The following is a 20,719-nucleotide window of genomic DNA, read 5'->3' as shown; positions in this document are numbered from 1 at the left end:
CCCTCTCTGGCACCCAAGAGCACTGTTTGCGTTAGTCAAGGACCCTAGGCTCTGCAACAGGCCTGCTTGGGAGCCCAGAGGGCCCCCCTACCCCCATGAATCTTAGGGAAGAGGATGCCAAGCTGTCTTTGGTCTCTGGGGGGCGGAGATTAGCCAGGCTCCCGGGTCAGGGCAGGGATCTGGCAGAGTGGTGGCCTCAGCAGGCCAGGGATTAGCAGGTGATACTCCACCCCACCCCCACCCCACCTCACCTCACTACTTGGGGAAACTGCAGCCTCTCTCCTTCCCAGGAAAGCCAGGCTGTGAGTATCCTAGCTCAGAAACTGAAACCCTGGGTTTAGAGCCAGACATCCTAAGGTTAGGAATCCTGGGGCTGCCTCTTTTGCATATATTGGCATATAATTTGCATGTACTTGCATGAGTGCTAAACCTGCCATTCAGAATTCCCTGCTGTTAGAATCCTGTAAGATTTGGTGCTGCTCCTCTATAGGGACCCAGGAACCTAAGGAAGGCTTCCTCATACAGAAACTTGCACAGCACTGACCCCGATTAGCACCCCAACCTAAAGTCAGACGCTGTTTGTTTGTTTTGTTTTTGTTTTTCAAGATGGGATTTCTTTGTGTTGTCCTGGCTGTCCTGGAACTCACTCTGTAGGCCAGGCTAGTTTCAAATTCAGAGATTCCCCTGCCTCTGCCTCCCAAGCATTGGGATTAAAGGCGTGAGCCACCACTGCTGCTCAAGGTCCTACTCTTTTAATGTTAGAAAAGAGCTGGCTGTAGTGGCCCACACCTTTAATCTCATTACTCAGGAGGCAGAGGCAAGCCTGTCTCTGTGAGTTCAGGGACAGCATGGTCTACATAGTGAGTTCTAGGCCAACCAGGGCTATGTAGAGTTGTCCTGTAGTCAAAAACCAAATTAAAAAAAATACGGAAACTATATAAACACCTAATTTAGTAATTTATAAATTGAGACATAGCCTCCACCCCCCCCCCCACCCCTCCCAACAGGCAACTGCTACTCAGGTCCAGACACAGGGTACTAACTTTTCAAAAGAGTTTAAAAAGTGGAATATGAGCTAAGCATGCTGGCATACAGCTATAACCTCAGCACTCCAGAGGCTGAGTTCAAATCCAACCATGGCTATGTGGTGTGTGACCCTGTGTTGTACAGGACTATCCTCCCAGCCAAACAGCTACCCATTTTGGGGAGTTCTGCTGTGCCAATTTACAAAAGATCATCTCCCCTGGGTTCGCTAGGGGGTGGGTGCCACAAGATTCTCACCTGTGTGTATCTAGCTGCCCTCTCTATCACCTGTTATATGCAACTCTGGTCTAACTGCACGTGGCCTCAGAGGGACTAGAGTACACAGGTGAGGGAAGACCCTCCTAGGACAGCTCAGCAAAGCCGCTCCATCTATGCAGCTATAAGAAAGTCTTCATCCCTGCTGGGTAAAGACTTTCTGGTGTAGACTCTTGTGGGAGGAGCACCCACACTCCAGAAATAACCCCTCGCCCATGCTCCGTAAGTAACCCTGATAAATGCATTGGCTCCCCAGAGTGAACTCTGCTGGCGTTGTGCTGGGTTTGTCATTGGGAACTTGGGAGAGGAGGAGTAGAAATTGCTTATGTTTCCTCCAGGGAACTGTAGTAACCTGTCTCTGAAAAACCCAAACAAGAAAGGGAAGTTTACAATAGCATTGCTTCATATGGGAGAGCCCACCCTAGAGACTGTCTGAGAGAAGTGAACATGTGCCATGATACTCAGAGCAATGTGGTTTATGGTCGAAAGGTGGAAACAAGCTTGGTGACCACAGCCAGGAGTCAGAAACAAACAAACAAAACATAGACATCACCACCTACGAAGAATGGATACTTCCCAGATACCACCTCCTCAATTGCTTTGATCTTCTATTGCAACAGTGGACAGTACGTTTCTGTTCCTTGTAAATGACTTGGTTTAAGGTGTTTCGTTACAGTTACCCAGATGCAATAGGACAATTAATTGTCTTTGGAGGAAGCCCTAAACCAGTGTCATTCAACACACTAAGGGCTGGCTCACAGCCAGGCGCATGGTAAAAACTCCAAAAATTTGTCCCAGATGGTCAGGGTAAGTGTCTGCCCCTTACTGAAATCTTGTGACCCTAGAACCAACCCAAGTGCTACCATCTCATAGAACTTCTCTCCCCTGGTCACTGCCCCCTCCTCCTGGATTTGTATTTCTCCTGAGAGTTCAGCCTCAGTTTACCAATTTTGTCAGTTATTAGTCAGGCTTTGGAACCTATAGTGGTCAAGACTGTTAATTTTGGGTTTGAACACTTGGCTGGTCAGGAATGCCTAGAGAATTGGTAAAGCATCGCATTTGGGTATGTCTGGGAGGGTGGTCCCAGGCATGATTGGCATGTAGGTCAGCAAACTGAAGACTCATCCTTCTAGGTGGGTTGGAACTATGTGCTTGGTTAGTGGAAAGAGGAGAACTGTCTCCGATCCTTCTTTAGTTGGGTGTGGTTCTTCCTGCTGCTGCTGGCCTTGGACCACAGACTCTGGGTCCTTTGGACACCTTGGAAGCTGAGTCTTACACCAACAACACTTCAGGGACTCTGAGGTCTGAGACATCTAACTGGGACTATATCCTAGGCCTTCTGGTCCTGAGACGTCATACTCTCTTGGTTCTGTTTCTCTGGAAATGCTAATAAATACAGATTTTTGGCTAAAGGTCGTATCCTGGGCCATTGGTTCTTGTGGTAGAACTCAAGCTATTAAAGACTCTGCCACAGAGAGTCTGCTGAATTTCAGCATCAGTGCTGGAGACTAAGGACACACTCCTGTCCCCCTGACTGAGCTGATGAGTTCCTGTCACCTTGAGGAGTCTCTCGGAACCACACGGGCATGCAGGCTATTCCTAGTTCTGCTGCCACTCACTAGCTTTGTCAGTGTGTGGGAAGCCGGGCCCTGGCACTGGGACAGGTTCCCTAGAAATTTATAGGGTCCTAAACTTTCTATCTAGGACCCTGTTGGACATACTTGGGGGTTGCTTCTGGCTCCCCTGGGCACCAGTCTTCTTTCTACCCTGCCCCCCTTTTTGCAATGCTAATCCTTTGCACTCGGCCCATCTTCTGCCAATTAATCCTGGCTGTGTCTGAGGGGCCAGCTGCAGGGGCACTGAGAAGGCAATTCCTGCCAGCAGCTGACATCTATCTGAACAGGTAACTCAAAATGAAGCAGGGGCTCGGTAGGACTCCTGGGGGACCCCCACGCTCGCTCAGCTCCTAGCAGAGCATTTAGGGAATGAAGTACACCTGACAGGAGAGCTGTGGCGCTTCCTCCCGTGGTTTAGACTTTGGGAGCTTCAGGGCAGCCTGAGACTTGACACCCCCAGAGGGCTTGGGGGAACCTAGGGATCTGTATTTTCTCTAGCTCCCCAGAAGATTCTCCCTTTATAGGGAGTAGGGGAGGGCAAGATGGTCAGGAGAATGAGTGTTATCAGAGGGGTGTCAGGAGGAGGGCTTTCCTCGGGTCTGGTTCGGGGGGCTGCTGGTAGCTGGCTGGGGTCTGTGCATTCTGCCATGCCAAACATGTGACCTTGGGAGGAAGTCACTGTGTCCACATCCCCCAGCTGGAAGGGAACTAGAAGAACCCAATGGTTGTATCTGGCCCCCGGCACTTTTCTGTAGGCTGATCTGACTGCACAGCTTAAGCTCTGTCCCCACTGAGGCTGTCCTGGGGGAAGCTGAGCCAGAGCTGGGACAGAGGTCAAGGAGGCTGGCAGTGGACTCTGGAAAGCTGGTACTGGGGTAGGGGTCCCTGGCCACGGGGCTGCTTTTTTCAAGGGTCCTGGTAGAGACAGGAAGGAGATAAAATCTTGGGTAAGCCTGGTAGAGACAGGAGGGAGATAAAATCTTGGGTAGGCCTGTGTTCTGGGTGGCCTAGCACGGACCTGTCTACAGATCAGTCTGGATGGTGACACTGAGCCGTCCTGCTAGAATTCGGTGTCACAGAGCTTGGCTTAATATCAACAAGCTAGAAACTGGTCAAAATGTCATTATCAACTGTGACACAGGTCCAACTGGCCTTTTATCTTCAAAGTTAAACAAGTGATAAGTGTTGCTATTTGTTTATTTACTTCTATAGTTCATTTAGCCTTGTTTTCTGTGCATTGGTGTGCAGGTGTCAGATCCCCTGGAACTGGAGTTACAGACAGTTGTGAGCTGCCAATGTGGGTGCTGGGACTTGAACCGGGGTCCTCTGGAAGAACAGCCAGTGCTCTTAACTGCTGAGCCATCTCTCCAGCCTCTTGTTTATTTATTTTTGAGACAGGGTCTCACTGTGTAGCTCTGGTTGACTTTAAATTCACAGAAATTTGCCTGCCTCTGCCTCCTGAGTGCTGGGATTAAAGTATGTGACTAATGTTATCACAGACAATACAGACTTTCTGTTCATAAGTCCCCCGTATTTCTTTTCTGTCATGGGCTTCTGCAGTATATGACATTCCACAGTCTGTGTTTGCACTCAGCACCTGACCCTGTAGGCATGACCAGACTTTATGAAGTCCTTAGCGGGGGCCAGTCACTGGGTAGCAGCTGATAGCTGAACAGATAACTCAAAATTAAGTGGACTCAGTCACTGGTCTGAGAATGTTGCTTTTATCAATTTTTATTTTTTAGTTTTGGTTTTGTGAGATGGGTTCCTGGCTACCTGGAACTCACTGTGTAGACCAGGCTGGCCTCGAACTCACAGAGATCCGCTTGCCTCTGCCTCCCGAGTGCTGGGATTAAAGGTGTGCGCCACCATGCCTGGTTTCTTTTAATAGATTTTACCCTCATACTCTGCTCACAAGTTGGGAACTATCAATGGAGCTGGTTTTTTTGGTCAGGCTGACCTGGAACTACTGATTCTTCTGTCTCCACTGCGCAAGTGCTGGAGTCTAAGTGGGTACCGCGGGTACCGCCATGCCTGACTTCAGTGCCCTTACAGACAGGCAAGCAGGGCTGAAGGGAGTCAACTGATCTGCTCATGGCAACGCTGGAGCACGTGCACCTCCCATTCAAACGAATGTGCTCCTTCCTTTCCAGCCTTCCCACAGTCCCTCTTATCGGCTGCATTCCAATTTACTTAATGCAGACCTCACCCGTGTTGAGCGTTCAGTTTCTTTCTAATAGTCTCTGGTAACATTGTAGAGATACTTTTATTTATGTATGCTTTATTTGAAACTCCCCCAAAATTGTTCCTTCAGCTTGGAAATGGATAAGTGGTATGAAAAGTCCATACCAAAGAATGCTATTCCACAATACAGACAAATTAGAGACAGGAACACTTACACAAAAGAATCTTAGATGCACATGCTAGATGAAAGAAGTTATGCTCAAAGGCCACACATGACTTAGAAATTCTGGGATTTCTATATCTGGATTTCTACATTCTGGAATTCAGACTGCAGGGCCAGGAAGCAGATGTGCATTTCTGGGTCTGGTTGGGAAAGGTGCTGCTCATAACTGCAGAAACTCTTTTAAAGATTTAGATTTATTGTGTATGCTTGTATATTTCATGTATGTGTGTCTATTTCACATATGTGTGGGTGCTCACAGAGGTCAGAAGAAAGTATTGATCTTCTGTAACTGGGGTTACAGGTGTCTGTGAGCTGCTTGATCTGGGTGCTCTGGAAGAGCAGCAAGTGCTCTTAACCATGACGCCATCTTACCAGCCCTGCAGCAGAATGTATTTTTAAAGATGGAGGTGTGGTAAAGGGCATCTGCAACCCACAAAGTGGGCATGAAAGAGGAGCGTGCCTGTGAGCCTGCTCATGCAGTTCAAGGCTGTCCATTACAGGCGTCAGGATGTTGGGCTGGGTCCAGAAGGTGCTGCCCCAGCCTCCAGGGACCCCTCAGAGGATGGAGGAGGAAGCAGAACCACAGCCAGAACCAGAGTTGGAGCCTGAGGCAAAACCAGAACCTGAGCCAGAGCCTCAGCTGGAGCCAGAACCTCAGCTGGAGCCAGAGCCAGAGCCAGAACCTGAAACAGTCCCTGAAGAGGATGTGCCGGAGGTCCAGACCCTGGTAAGGGGAGGGGCTGAGGAGGGCAGGCTGGTCTTGCTGCTCAGCGACTCTCAGCCTGGGCCATCTGATCCCTGTGGGCTTTCTCAAGAAAGGAAGTGGGAGAGAGCAGAAAATGTGGCTGCTGACTCGGTCCACATCTGCATGGGGGCCACTCACCCAGAGAGTGGGCAGGTTTGCTCAAGGCTGTTTCTGTGAAAGGTAAGATAGGCTTTGTGGGTTATGCCATCTCTCTTAGTTGCTCAGCCACAGCTGTGCAGAACACATAACAAAGGGACATGGCTGTGTGCTGACAAAATTTATTTATGGGACTGGAGAGATGGCTCAGAGGGCAGAAGCCTTTACCATGCCAGCATGAGGACCTGAGTTCAAATCCCCAGAACCTAGGTGAGATCCGGATGCAGTCGCATAAACAGCCATCATTCCAGCACTTCTCCAGAGAGCTGGGAGCAGAGAGGAGAATCTCTGGAAGCCCATGGGCTGCAAAGAGACCTTGTCTCAAAAGAGGTGGCAGGCAAGGACTGATACCCAAGGTAGTCCTCTAAACGTACACGGTACATATACTGTATACATATACACTCTTTATTTAGAAAAACAAGCAACAGACTATAAATCCCCTGTGGCCATACTTGTAAGCCTCTGTAGTCTACAACAGAGAGAGATATTCTAGACTCTAGTCCATGATCTGTTTATCACCAGACCATGAGGAGATTCGGAAATAGCTCCAAATAGAACCATATCACTTCCTTCAGTTGGTATTTATTTTTAGGAAGACTTTCTCAATTCAGGAAGTAGGAAATTAATATAGGATTTTAAAAACAGTAGTTTTTAAAGATTTATTCTAAATATTATGTATAATTGTGTGTGTGTGTGTGTGTGTGTGTGTGTGTGTGCACGTGTTTGTGTCTGCTCTCAGGCTGCAGTGACCACAGATGCCAGAAGAGGGCATCAGATCCCTTGAGAATAGTATTGAGCTGCCTTCTGGGTGTTCGGAGCATTAGTCCTCTGCAATAGCAAGTATTCTTAACCACTGAGCAATCTCTCTAGCCCCTTAAGCAGTACTTCATTTTCCAAGTGTCTTTGAACATTAATGTTCTGAGGAAAACGAACACAGACAGGGTGAGGGGTGAGGGGGGAGGGAGGCCCGTGGGAAGCCTAGGAGGTTTTAATCCTATAGGAGAATTACAGGCAACTAAGAAATTCTGAAAGTAGAAGTACTTTCCCCCAGGGAAGAGCATATCAATTGGTTCTCCAATACCAAATGGTCAGCCCTGAAAACATACAGACAAGTAACATTATACAGACTGAGCAGGTTGCATTTATGTATTTGGGAATATATACGTATATACATATATGTATATAGCAACAATTAATGATTAAAGAGGCCATGAATTTGAAAAGGGGCAAGGAGGAGTTTATGGAAGGGCTCAGAGGGAGGAAGGAGAAGGGAGAAATGATGTAATTATATTATTAAAAATAATTTAAAAATTAATAAGTCGAACTGTGGTGGTACATGCCATTAACACCAGCACTCGGGAGGCAGAGGCAGGCAGATCTCTGAACTGTAGGCCAGCCTGGTCTATAGAATGAGTTCCAGAATAGCCAGAGCAACACAGAGAAACTCTGTTTCAAAAAAACCAATATCTAACTAACCAATTAACTAACAAACAACTAATTTTAAACAAGATTAGTGTTCCACTGAGTACATACACTTTGGTACATGACAAATTTAAAAAAAATATTCCATTTATGTATTGTGTATGAATGTTCAGAGGTCAGAGGACAAATCTTGTGTGGGACATGTCCTCAGGGTGGACAGCAAACACCTTTACTCACAAAATCTCTTACCAACCCTTAATTTTTAATCCAAACTGTTCAATCACCATGGACCAGTTAGTAGTTTGCACTGGCACTGGTCCATGTACCACATATTAAGGAACATTTTTCTAGAAAGTTTCTTTAAACATACAGAAAACTTGCCAGTTTGACACCGCATCCCTTCAGGGGCCAGAAGACAACTAATTTATCAGCTTAATTAAACGGATTTCATTTAGCTTCTAATTGATGTTAGATCCTGTGCTTAGCGCAAAAGGCATAAAGAGGAATCAGTCAGGCGTCGTCCCTGGGAGGTCGGTAGACAAGTGCCCATCCGCTCCTTCTACCAGGAGATACGGCTGCTGAGGGACTGAGCTCCAGCACAGCTCTGAGAACTTACGGGGATTCACAAGCAAGGGTCATTTAATCTCCAAAGTTGGAGGCTGGTGGGGCATACTTACACGCAGGCTGGTGGGGGAATTTTTAAAAAAGATTTATTTATTTATTATGTATACAGTGTTCTGTCTGCATGCGTGTCTGCAGGCCAGACAAGGGCATCAGATATCATTATAGATGGTTGTGAGCCACCATATTGGTGCTGGGATTTGAACCTGGGTCCTCTGGAAGAGCAGGCCATCTCTCCAGCCCGTGGTGGGGGAATTTGAACTGGAGGGAATGCAGAGGCAAGGTGTTTCTGGAAGAAGAAGTGTTGTTCGTGGGCTAGTGCAGAGTGTGCTTAGGAACCTGCTATAGAGTGTGTATGTGTGTACATGTGTATGTGCATATGGTATATCTATGATGGTATACTGTGAGCATGCATGGGTATATCAGATTTGGATATGCATGCCTATGTGTGTATGTTTGTATGCATATGCATGCACGTATGTTTATTGTGTGCTGCACATGATTCCATGTGTATGTGCACATTTCTGAGTATGAGCTTATGTGTTTGCGTGTATACTTGTCTGTTACATTTGCACATCTCTGTGTACATACATATTTTATATGCCACATGCATACTTGTGTATATTTTAGATGTGTGTATATTTGTATATGTGTACGTGTATATGTACACATGCTTACATAATTGTGCAAACACCTGTTTATATGACATATGCAAATTTCTGTCTTTATACATATGCAAATGTATCCACATGCACACGTGTTCATGTGTATATACACAGACATGTCTATGTATATGTGTGTATGCATATAAGTATACGAACATAAGTGTATTGCTGACATGTGTACATGCAAGTAGATACAAGTGTATTTGTATGAAAGCACTTGTTTGTATGTGTGCATACATGTGTATCACTACTGTATGCATGGCAGTGTGATATGCATGATCATGTCTATGTGTACATCATCATAAATATGGCCTCAGGGAGACCAGATCTGAAGTATGGGACTCTTTTCCAGAGGCCCAGAAATATCTGCCCACTGTCCTCCAAGCCCAGGTACATGTATACACCTATGGATGTCTGCATGGATGCCCATGTGTGACTGTCTATATCTGCACACAGTGTTCAGGAGTAGAACAGGCTGCAGGAACAGGAGAGAGGCAAACAGCAGAGGCATGAAGGAAAGTTTGGGCACCAGGAGGAAGAGGCCTGATGCGGGGTGTGGGGGGGTACCTCTGGCCCCTGTTCTGCAAGTCTGTCCTATGGCTCCCCCTCTTCTCAGGCCACTGAGTGGAACAGCTCCTTGGGGGATAAGAGGCTGGGAGGTGAGGCCCCAGCCTGGGTGCAGGTCCCCTGTGGTGTGAGGAAGGGCCCAGGGTGGGGAGTGAGGCCAGTAGGACTTACAGAGATGATACTGAAATGCATCATTCGACTTTGGGGACCGCAGGTCCCTAGAGTGAACCGGAGGCTGTCCTTTCTGCACCAGGCAGCCTCATCAAGACTTACGGGTCCTGTTTGAACCCCACAGCCACCTGAGGAGCCAATGGAAGGGGAGGGCATAGCTGAGGCTAGTCCTAGCCTTCAAGGTGAGTGCTGGGACCCAGGCTGGCTGGGCAGGGGGCTGGGGTTTCCTCTCAGAGCCTAGAAGCAGCTCGGTTCACAGGTGAAGTCGAGGCTCAGGGAAGCTTGGAGTGGGCTCCTGGGAGCTTTTCTGCTGAGCAGAGTAGAAAATCTCACCTTCTAACCCCCAGTGTCCTCCTTCTGCCCTGCCTCTGACTTGATCTCTCTGGGGTCCACATTTGAAATACGGGACATTCTTTTTTTTGCCAGAGGCCCAAGAAACCGACCCTCCTCCGCTTACCTTCCAGGCCCAGGTTGCTGTTGCCAAGGTGAACAGGTACCATATCACCCTCTCCCCTCTCACTTCCCCTGCAGGGAGCTACTGCATGAAGGGGACAGCTATGAGTCAGATCTGTGGCCATTCAAGAGAGGCCCAGAGCATCGGTGAATGGTTGGGAGGGGGGCTAGCACAATTGGGATAATGGCCAAGAGAGGGCAGGCCACAGTAATATTGGGGAGTTAGAATGGTATCAGTGTTGGGGTGGCTTCAGACAACAGCTGGAGCTGCTGATTTTCCAGTGAAGCCAGTGCTCCTGACGCTTAGCCATTTTAGTCCATAGAGTTTTCCCAGCAAAGCACATCTTGGGCTGGGGCTAATGAAGACAGGGATTCAGGATGCTCCGCTCCCATGAACAGATCAGCCTCTGCCTCTGCCTCTGCCTCTGCCTCTGCCTCCGCCTCCAGAGGTACTCTAAGGGAATCCTTTGAGAGTACCAAACGTGAGAATGCTGGCACGTGAGAGAGGTTGGCTGTGCTGTACGGAGCAACTGGAGGGCAGGTTCCGAAGGTCTCCCTCACGTCCTTGGCTAGGGACTGCAGGGGACCCTGTGTTTTCCAGAGAGGAAGTGAGGCTTGCAAGATGCACCATGGGGAAAGAGTGACTTCATTCATGTCAAGTTCTTTGGGATATTATAGACTGCCACTCTGATGGGGTGGGGATTGATTAACTGGTGTCCCTATCTCTTGGCAGCCCCAGTGCCTGGGTGCTGACCTGGTTCTGGAAGGGCATGGAGAAGGTCGTGCCACAGCCTGTCTACAGCAGCAAGGGGAGCCAGAACCCGGCTGCCGGAGTGGGGGACACAGATCAGGTACAAGCACAGGGTGACCTGCTGGTGGAGGGAGGGTCAGCGGAGGGTTGTGGGGATGGGGAGGCTGCTCCTTGGACTCCCTGTAATGTCTGTCTGTTTCAGCAGGTTGGAGCACATATTCTGGGACCCTGTGGCACGGGGGAACCAGGTGAGACCAAAAGGTATATGGGTTTCCAAGGGTGGGAGCCTCTAAGAGGAGACTGGGGAGAATTCCTATGCTCCACAGGAGTGGCCTGGTTTGGGTGGTCTCAGTACCTCTTCAGGCTGACCCAGCTTGCTCTCTCGCCCACCCATTCCCCTCGATTTCTCCTCTTTCCCTCTCTTTCTGCTCCACTTTTCTTTTTCCTTTCCTCCTCTTTCTCTGCTGACTTCATGAATATTTTTCAATTTGTTAATTTATTTTTTATAGCTGATACATAAAACACAGCACTATTCATCTTAAGGGTTACCGGTGATGCTTTGTTCCCTGCACGTTTTTGCAACCGCATTAGACCCACCTCTGTCTCTGACAATTCTCATTTCTTCCTGATGAAGACATCCAGCCTTTTCTGCAGCTTCTGAGACACGCAGTGTTCAGTCGCTGTCTGTGTCCGCCCCCTGTGCAGTCGGGACTCTGACAATCCCTACGTGTAGTTTCTTATCCACGGAGCAATCTGTCCTCAGCCTGCCTCCCTGTCCTTTATTTCCTGACTCTGTAGGGTCTGCAGATGGCTCAGATGAAGCTTCCAGGGCTCCAGACACTGAGTAAGTCCTTGCCAGCAAGTGTCACTGTTGTCTGCAGTGGGTCAAGCAGTGTGCAGGGCTGAGAGCCTTGGGTTCAGGAGCAGGGTCACTTGCCACCTCCTGTGTCACCTGAAGCATGTTTCTTTTTTCTTTTCTTTTCTTTTCTTTTCTTTTGTGTATGTGGTGGTGGTGGGGTGTAGCTCTGGCTATCCTGGAACTCACTCTGCAAACCAGGCTGGCCTCAAATTCACAGAGATCCGCCTGCCTCTGCCTCCCAAGTGCTGGGATTAAAGGCGTGCACCGCCACACCTAGCCTCTTCCCTCTTTTCGAACCCATTTTTCTCATCTGTAGCGTGGGGTGTAAACACCACGCTGCCCATGCTTTCCACTGCTTGCTGGAATCTCAGTGTGGGAGCGCCTCTGGGAAGGAAAGGGAACATGGATGAGCTCTGTGCAGACAGACTTCCAGGAGTGTGAGGCCTGCGTGGCATCTGGAAGCACGACTGGGACCACCACGGGGAATAGGCCCTCTCAGCAGTTTAGGTCTCTCAGGGGAAGCTACCTGCCTTATCAGTGAGGGTGTCAGGCCCGGTGGGGACAATGACACATTAGGGAGCCTGCTCAGGGAGGGGCCCTGCCCAGTTTCAGCCGCCTCTGCCTCGTGTAACCGCAGAGCCTCATGTGTTTTATGAAAACCCACACACCGATCTGGACACAAGGGCACACACCTGTAGCCTGCAACTTCAGAACTGGGGAGGCTGCGATTGGGGAATCATGATTTTTGAACCCAGTTGGGGCTTTACAGCTAGACTCTGTCTCAAAAGCAAACCAAGCAAAAAAAAAAAAAAAAATAGAAACAAAATAAAGCCCAGGGCTAGAAACCTAGGACTTAATTAGTACCTATTGCCGGTTATTAATTATATATAATTAAATGTATATAATCTCACACACACATGCACGCACACACAAGCATGCACCCATATGCGCGCGCGCACACACACACACACACACACACACGCACACACACACATGCATGCACCCATATGCGCGCGCACACACACACACACACACGCACACACACACATGCATGCACACACTTGTGCGTGCACACACACACATCCCCAATGTCAGCCTGAAGAACCACTTTGTGACTTCCGCCCAACCACCTCTTTCTATTCACTGCTTCACTCACTCATTCCTTGGACGGCTGGCTCCTTGCTGCAGGTGTAGAAGGCTGGCCACGCCTAGACCCCAGTGGGAAGTAAGGTGGCTCAGATGGGCCTTATTTCAGGCCACCCACTTGCTGACCACTGACCCTTCTGCAGGCCCAGAATGTGGCTCATCAGATGGCTTGAGCAGAATCTGGAGAAAGTGCTGCCTCAGCCCCCCAAACCCTCCGAGGTAAGTGATGAGTTGGGGGTGGACAGCTGACCAGCAAGGAGGGCTGGGGCCCAGGGAGCTGCTCCCTCCAGCAGGCCAGGGCCTACCCCCACGGCAGAGTGGATCTTCTCCTTAGAGTGTCTTACTTGAGGGGAGAGTGACTAACTAGGGCCTGGGGACATTTGGGAACAAGACAGAGCCACTGTTTTCTTATCAGTGAGACAAAATTCCTGACAAACGATGCTTAGAGTTCACGGGACCAGAGTATAGTTGGTCAAGGTGGGGTATATTCAGGGCTGTCCTTGACCATGATCCATATCTCTGTCATCCAGGCCTGGAGAGATGAACCTGAGGCTACTGTCTTGGACCCAGGTACAGAGAAGGAACTGGGAGGGGCTTCCTAAATGGTCACAGGCTGGGCTCCAGGGAACCTGAGACTCTGTGTGTGTGTGTGTGTGTGTGTGTGTGGGCTCAGGGTAGCCTTAGTTCTCAGTCAGATGAGGGGACAGTTCAGTCCTTGCTAAGACTGGAAACCCCACCTTAGTCAGATCTGGAACTCCAGCAGCTAGGATCAGCTGGACTCCACAAACTTGGTAGGTCCCTTTCCCTTCCTGTACTGTTTGATATTAGGATGGTCCCCAAGGGGCGCTTCACCCAGCCATGTCAAGTCTCCAAATCTGGCCGTTTATATCCAAGAGGGATTGGATGAAACCCTGCTATGGGTTCTTTAGTGCTGCCTCTCCTACCACACAGATCCTCCAGAACCCCTGATGGAGACAGAGCCCACAGAGAGTCCCTCCCAGCCGAACCCTGGAACTGTGGAGCCTGAGGAGGAGCCAGATGCAGAGCCCCAGCCTGGCTTACAGACCGCTTCCTTGCCTCCACCTGGGGACCCTGTCAGGTGAGCCCCCTGAAGGCCACACTGCCACAGGGAGCAGGCTCAGAGCTTTGCTCTAGCCCAATACTAGTTTGTCAAGTTAGAAAGTTAAAACATGCACTTTGGAGAAAACTTAGACTCCCTAGGCAAACCTCATCAGCCAGGATGGGGAGTATACTTTTCCTTTAAACATATACCAAGTACCCACCTGTAAACTCAGGAAGCTGAGGCAGGAGGATCATAAGTTCAAGACCAGCTTGGACTCTATAGCTGAATTTTGTCTCAAAACAAGCAGCACATACACACACACACACACACACACACACACACACACATACACACACACCTCTATCAAAAGAAAGTTGCATGAATTCTTGTACATCTTCCTTTTTTTTTCACTAAAAAGAAAGACCCCCAGGGTCTGGAGAACTGACTCAAGTGGTTAAGAGTCCTTGCTGTGCAAGGTCACTCCATGAGCATGAGGGCCAGACTTCGGATGCCAGCACCCATGTAAAAGTGGGCATGGTCTTATGCAGGACTGCAACCCCCCTCAGAGGTGGTTTTATACACCAGTTCTATTTCATTCCTTCCATCTCCGAGAAGAACTAAACAGTACTCCATTAATTTAACCACATAGGAGCCCTTAGAATTGGTTCACACTTTTCCTGCAATCAAAAACCTTGTACATACCCTATTTGGTCACCAGGAGTAAATGTGTGGACTCAAGGCCACATGCATTTAAAATCTGGACGGGTGCTGCCCAATGCTCACACCCTGTGCTGTGTGAGAGATCGGAAATGTATGTGTAAAGAGAGATGAAGAGTGAGCTCCCTGCTAGGGCTGGGTTGAGAGGGGAAGGAGAGGGAAGATGGGGAGGAGAGGAAGGGCCTTCAGGGTTAGAGATCTGGGGCTGGCTTCTGGTATGACCTGCCTCCTGGCAGGCTTGTTCTACCCCGGTTCCCCACCCCCAGTCTTCCCACCTGGCTTCAGCTCGTCTCTTCACCGCAGGCTCATTGAGTGGCTCCTGCACAGGCTGGAGATGGCCCTGCCACAACCCGTGCTCCATGGGAAAGCTGCGGAGCAGGTGAGTGGCAGCCAGGCAGAAGAGGTCCCTGCCTGGGTGGTGGTGGAGGGAGGGGTCTTGGAAGCTCAGATAAGGGTTGGAGGGTTGACTCGGGTCCCTGGGGATGGGGACACAGCAAGAAGGGAGCCATCAGTGGCAACTCAGCCCTGAAGCCTGCCTGTGTACACACGTTGGCTCAGGCGGACTGGTCTACCTGTTAGGAGCTTTCAGTCTAGGGACTTCTGCAGGGGTAGCGGAGCTCAGAGATAGAGTCTCCTGGAGCACCAAGGAAGGCTTGCTAGTGGAAGTGACCCCCAAGAATGTACAAAGATTCAGAGCCCAGGAGTGCTCCAGGAAGAAGTGATGTTCCCAGGCTCTGTGAGTATTCCTGGCAGCTTAGGGCCCAAACATGGGTGGTGGGGAAGCAGGGCCATGGTCTCCTCTTCCTTTTCTTCATCAAGAGACTAGGGCCTGAGTCTCCTTCCTGGGGGACAACTCACATCTCCATAGAAGCCCCGTAGGACTGGGAAGTGACTGTGTGACATTGGCCTGGGTCCTCAGGGAGCCTTACTTTATCCCCCTGAGAAGTGGGTGACCAATTCCATTAGCACCCAGGCTTGTGAAGGAAAAAAGGAAAGAGCTTTGAAAGTAAGCCAGAGAGTGGTGGGTCTGGACTGGTCCTGGGCTCTGGGCCCTTAAGGTCCTAGCCCAGCAGGTCTGGGCAGCACCTTGCTGCAGCTGTTTCAGGGACCATACCTTGTGTCACAGAGCCAACTGCTCTATTCTTCCCGCACTGGCTTTGTTTAATGGGAGGTGCGCCAAGAGCCAGAGACTGAGTCCACACCCCACTCCTCCCCTCCCAGCTGTCTCAGTGCTGAGGGAGGCTGAGCAGAAGGTACTGAAGGCCAGACTTATGCTTCCCACCCTTCATCACGCTGTCCCCTAAGGGGCAGAGAGCACTGGCTTCAGAGATTTCCAAGTATAAAAGGGCCTGGGGGCCAGGAACCATTAGCTAATGAAGATGCTGTGATGACAGAGGACTCTGGGGACCATGGCAGCAGGGGAAGCAGGGATAGTTGGGAGAAGACTTCCAGATGCTAGGAGAGGGTGGGCATCTCATAGAGTGAACAGAAGAGGTGGTATCCCAGCCCGAGCAAAAGCTGGGAGCAAGCTGTGGTCCTGGAGCGAGGAGGGACCGGAGCAGCCAGGAGTGGGGACCTGAGACAGTGGGTCTGTGCAGGTTCTGCTGGGGAAGAGACTCATGCATTGGCGACAGGAGGGAGGCAGGAGAGGCAGCCGTGGCAGGTCTACTCTTTTCTTCCCATGTAGGAGCCTGGCTGCCCCGGGACGTGTGAGGTGCAGACCAGTAAGTATCACACCCATGGGTCCCATGTTCACTTTGGGGAGAGGAGCCACCTGATATACTTAGGTCTGAGTGTGAGGCACAAATAGGGTCTCCTAACCTGGAGTTGAGAGAGTCCACTCCCACTCAGCATCTCTGGATAGCAGTGATGGAGCTGGTGGTTAGAGCATTTCCGCTTTGGCTCCCAGCCACCATCAGGAAAACAACAAGTCCACACCCCTTCCTGTTGTCCATCACCCAGAACTGGGGACATGGGTTTGGCTGAGCAGAGTCCAGGTTGGGAAAGTGGTGATGGATGGGATGTTCTTGGGAAACAGATTCTGGGAACTCCAGACCTTTGAGTCAGGACCCCTGCTCCTGTGAAGAGTTGGGAGGTGTGTGGTGGCATCACTGGAAGACAGAAGGCTGAGGGCAGGCAGGAGACAGGCAGGGGCAGCAGGTCTGGAAGTGGATAATATACTGGCAGGTAGTAGATAAGACATCCGTGCATTCATTTATCCGTCCTTCCCTCCCTCCACCTGTCCGTCCGTCCATCCATCCATCCATCCATCCATCCATCCATCCATCCATCCATCCATCTATCCATCCATCCAAATAGTGATGGGTGCCTTGCTGTCACTTGCTCCAGCCTGCTTTAGCCTCCTGTGGTGGGCTTCAGGTGAGCATCAGGCCTATGAACAATGCAGCCCCTGTACCATCCTGGACACATACCCTCTGACTCTGGCTCAGGGCCTCCTCCCAGGGCAGGAAGAAAACCTGAGTCCAATCCCAGATCTACTGGGTCATGGTCTCCAAGAGCATCCTGAAACCGAGTGACCAGGCAGGTCAGGGAGGTGAGAGTCCACAGTAATTAGAACAATACTCAGTGAGAGGAAGAAAGCTGGCAGCTACAAGGTAGAACAAGCACTCTTTTTTTTTTCTGGGACTCCTGGCTGTTCTGAAGCATGTAGAGACCCCATGGCTGTTGAGGCAGGAAAAGGGCAAACCTTGGAGAACCAGAGATACCTGCCTATTCAGAGTAAGTCATATGTAGCAGAAAATAGGCTCCATTTAGTCAGGCAAGTGATTACTCAGGCTGAAGTTCAAGGACCAAAATTTCCCAGGACAGGGACCTTCTATACATGGCAGAGGGCTCAGATGGGTGCTGGGTCCTCCGGTCTTCCTGTTGGCTTCCTGGAATGTTGTAGGATTTCAGATGGCTGAAATCAGGCTACCCCAAAGTTCCTGGGACAGGCAGGTCACTGGTGGGCACCAGGCAAGAGTGGACACAGGCTTAGCACAGAGGCCAGGCTCTTAGGTTTGTCCCCTGCGACTGCTGTGACAAATGTGCGTATGCTCACGGTTGAGGTACTGGCAAAGTCCAGTCCTTTGAGACACTCGGAGTGGGGCTGTTCTTGCAGCTCGCCTGAACGGCTTGGGCCTCCTTGGCTTCTAGATCTTCCATCTGCTCCCTGTCCCTTCTGCTCATTTTCCCACTTGAAAGGGCATTTGTTGCTGGGAAGAAAGCCTGCCCTAAACTCAGGAAGCGCTTGCTTTGAGATCCTGAGGCCAATCATGTCCTCAAAAACCCTATTGCCAAATAAAGTCACATTGACATAGAGTAGGATAGAACTTGAACATGTCTTTTCAGGGACACTGCTCAACCCACTACATGGGGTGACTGGGAGCCTGGGGATACTTTTTCATTTCCTTCCTCTGCTCTGTCTCCTTGCCTACCCATCCATCCTCTGCTTGACCACTCATATCCCCACCCCATCCATCCATCCACCCCATCCATCCATCCATCCACCCATCCACCCACCCATCCATCCATCCATCCATCCATTCATCTTCTGTCTGTCCACTCAGGTGAGACATTTTTGTCACCTCCTTTGTTTCAGGGGTGACAGCAGCTGGAGGCCTCTGAAACAAGGGAGAAGGTGACCTGGGGAGCCCATGGACAAATGGATGGATGGATGATGGACAGAAGGATGCCTCAAGAGAAGATCTTTTAGGGGGCAGTGACTGCTAACCTCCACCCTCCTTGAATAGTGAACCCCAGGCAGGATTGAGAAAAACAGAATCATGTGAAACACCAGAGCTTTTGGGGCTCTTGGCCAGGGGACAGCACCCTGACCAGAGCAAGGGCAAGGGGGACTTCCTTATGGGAGACTATGGAGAGTCCTATAAAGGCCTCAATGTTCAGTGTCTGAGCATGCTCACACCGGGCACCTGGCACCATCCATACTGCTGTAGGACCCAGGTTCGCTACAAGTGGTTCTCCCAAGATCTGTCCTAGTTCTCTTTCTGAGAGTCAGGAACTACCACTGACTGTGACATTGTAATTGACATTAAAGAGTATGACTTTGCACCTCAAATCTGTGACTGCATGACATTCTTAGGACAAGTCTGAAAGAAGCCTTGGGTTTTACTTTTTTTTTTTAGATAGGTTCTTGCTGTACATTCCAGGCTGGCCTCCAACTCTCCATCCTCCTGCTTCAGTCAACTGATTGTTTGAATTGCAAATATACCCCACAACGCTTTAGTACTTAGGTACTAAAGAGAGACGAGTTGGATAGACATTACCTGTGGTACTGGGGTTATAGGATGAGGAATTGGCCAGGGACCCTGAGGTCCCAGTGTCCCCTAGATGTCTTTATTTAGATTAACTTTGAAAAAGGATTATCAACCTTTAAAAAAATCCTCTTTCATGTTGAGTGATGGTGATTCACGCCTTTAATCCCAGCACTTGAGAGGTAGAGACAGGCAGGTCTCTAAGTAGACCAGCCTGGTCTACAAAGCAAGTTTCAGGACTGTACAGAGAAACTCTGTCTCAATAAATAAATAAATGCATAAATAAATATATAAAATTTAAAGACCAGCTTCCACAGAAGGGCCTGACTTCTGTTGGGAATGGGATGGTCTGGCTGTGGTGACTTCTGTTGGGAATGGGATGGTCTGGCTGTGGTGACTTCTGTTGGGAATGGGATGGTCTGGCTGTGGTGACTTCTGTTGGGAATGGGATGGTCTGGCTGTGGTGACCTACATGGTGCTCATGAGAAAGGTGTGAATAGGAGCTGTCACCTGCAGGCAGCTGGTGTTTGTCCCTTCATCCATATCCACCTTCTGAGTTTGAGTTTGAGACCCCTAGTGCCTTGAACTGTCAGTGAGAAAGGGCAGTCTGTAGAGACAATAAAGTGGGAAACGCCTAAAGGTGGGGGCAAGGGGCTGGGGAACTCTGGACATGTCAGCTAGCCGGGATCCCAAGCTCTTGATAGTGAAGTTAAAACTAGAAGTTTAGCTAGTCCCCTAGTCCTGTAGGGACTAGGCTCTAGGTAATGAGGAGCCACTGAAGGTGGTTGAGCAGGGATTAACTTCACGAAGATTTCTCTGGGGCCGAACAAGTACCGAAGGCAGGATATGCTCCAAGCGGGGCCATACCTCACACGGCCAGACTCAATTGTGAAGAATGTCCCACCTCAAGACCTTATTGCTGGGGTATGGGCATCCTGGGAATCTGCCTTTTCAAGCAGCTCCTGCCTCCCCATGCCATTCTGTTGACGGCAATGCCTGGGACCGTCAGAGGTGTGTGTGGTGAACGAGGGCCTAAGCTTCAGAGCAGAGAAGATGAGGACAGATGTAGCCTGGACTAGCGGAAGGGGCATCACGAGCTACACCTCCTAGAGAAGACAGACTGAAGCAAGCACAGGCCCTGGCTTTCAGGAGACTCCAGACCAGAGTGTCTGGCCTGGTGAGAACCTGTGTGACCGGACTCGCTGGAAGCAGGAGCTCCTATCTCAGATGAGCAACTGGACAGGTTGCTGACTGGAAGGTAGCATGTCCAGGAAAAACTCAGCATGGGCTGGGCCAGCACTGGGCTCCTGGGCAGGCTGTAGAGAACAAGAGGTAGACTACGTCTTGGTACAGAGGGGAGCCAGAGCACCGCAGGCAACGGCTTCTCCCAGAGGCCTGCCAGCCTGCCACCCCCGCTCCCGGATATGCTGTCTGCACCTCATCCTTGCCTCTCTGGGTTGGTGACTGGGCCCAGAGTTGTAGCATATTTGACTGTAAACAGGCACAGTCTAAGTTACCTTGTAGGTCTGCTGCAGAGACGAGGAGAGGAGCATCTAAAAAGCATTCATAAGGAAGGAAACAAGGATGGCAACACTGGGGACAGTGCCCAGCAGGGCATCCAGTGCTGCGGAGGTGATCATGGGCATGCTTATTGCCTGGGATACAGTGACATCCCCTCAGAAGTTCGAGGCCAGCCTCGGCTGCATAGCAAGACCCTATGTCCAAAAACCAAGACAGTCACCATTACTAACTTATGCTTGACTTGATGGCCACCAAGACCCCTGGAA

At 50.0% G+C, this 20,719-nt stretch overlaps 1 protein-coding gene across 1 annotated transcript; it reads left to right on the top strand.

Moving 5' to 3' along the window:
- Window positions 1-5,824: 5,824 nt before the first annotated feature.
- On the top strand, window positions 5,825-18,927 carry LOC121137913 (cyclic nucleotide-gated cation channel beta-1-like). The gene is made up of 12 exons (XM_040740800.1): window positions 5,825-6,049; window positions 9,794-9,851; window positions 10,096-10,162; window positions 10,856-10,973; window positions 11,079-11,121; window positions 11,672-11,717; window positions 13,022-13,097; window positions 13,409-13,448; window positions 13,830-13,977; window positions 14,962-15,037; window positions 16,346-16,382; window positions 18,260-18,927. The coding sequence occupies exons 1-12, from the start codon at window positions 5,831-5,833 to the stop codon at window positions 18,283-18,285; spliced, it is 954 nt and encodes a 317-aa protein (XP_040596734.1). The 5' UTR covers window positions 5,825-5,830; the 3' UTR covers window positions 18,286-18,927.
- Window positions 18,928-20,719: the final 1,792 nt, after the last annotated feature.

Source organism: Mesocricetus auratus, unplaced genomic scaffold (genome assembly GCF_017639785.1).
Source record: "Mesocricetus auratus isolate SY011 unplaced genomic scaffold, BCM_Maur_2.0 Super-Scaffold_100714, whole genome shotgun sequence".
Classification (NCBI taxonomy): domain Eukaryota; kingdom Metazoa; phylum Chordata; class Mammalia; order Rodentia; family Cricetidae; genus Mesocricetus; species Mesocricetus auratus.
This window is presented reverse-complemented; position numbering and strand designations above follow the sequence as displayed.

Excerpts from the sequence above, each read along its gene's own strand:
- LOC121137913 (XM_040740800.1), top strand. The coding sequence starts at position 5,831 with ATGTTGGGCTGGGTCCAGAAGGTGCTGCCCCAGCCTCCAGGGACCCCT. Across the intron at positions 6,050-9,793 it reads TGCCGGAGGTCCAGACCCTG|CCACCTGAGGAGCCAATGGA; the intron begins GTAAGGGGAGGG and ends TGAACCCCACAG. Across the intron at positions 11,122-11,671 it reads CTGTGGCACGGGGGAACCAG|GGTCTGCAGATGGCTCAGAT; the intron begins GTGAGACCAAAA and ends CTGACTCTGTAG.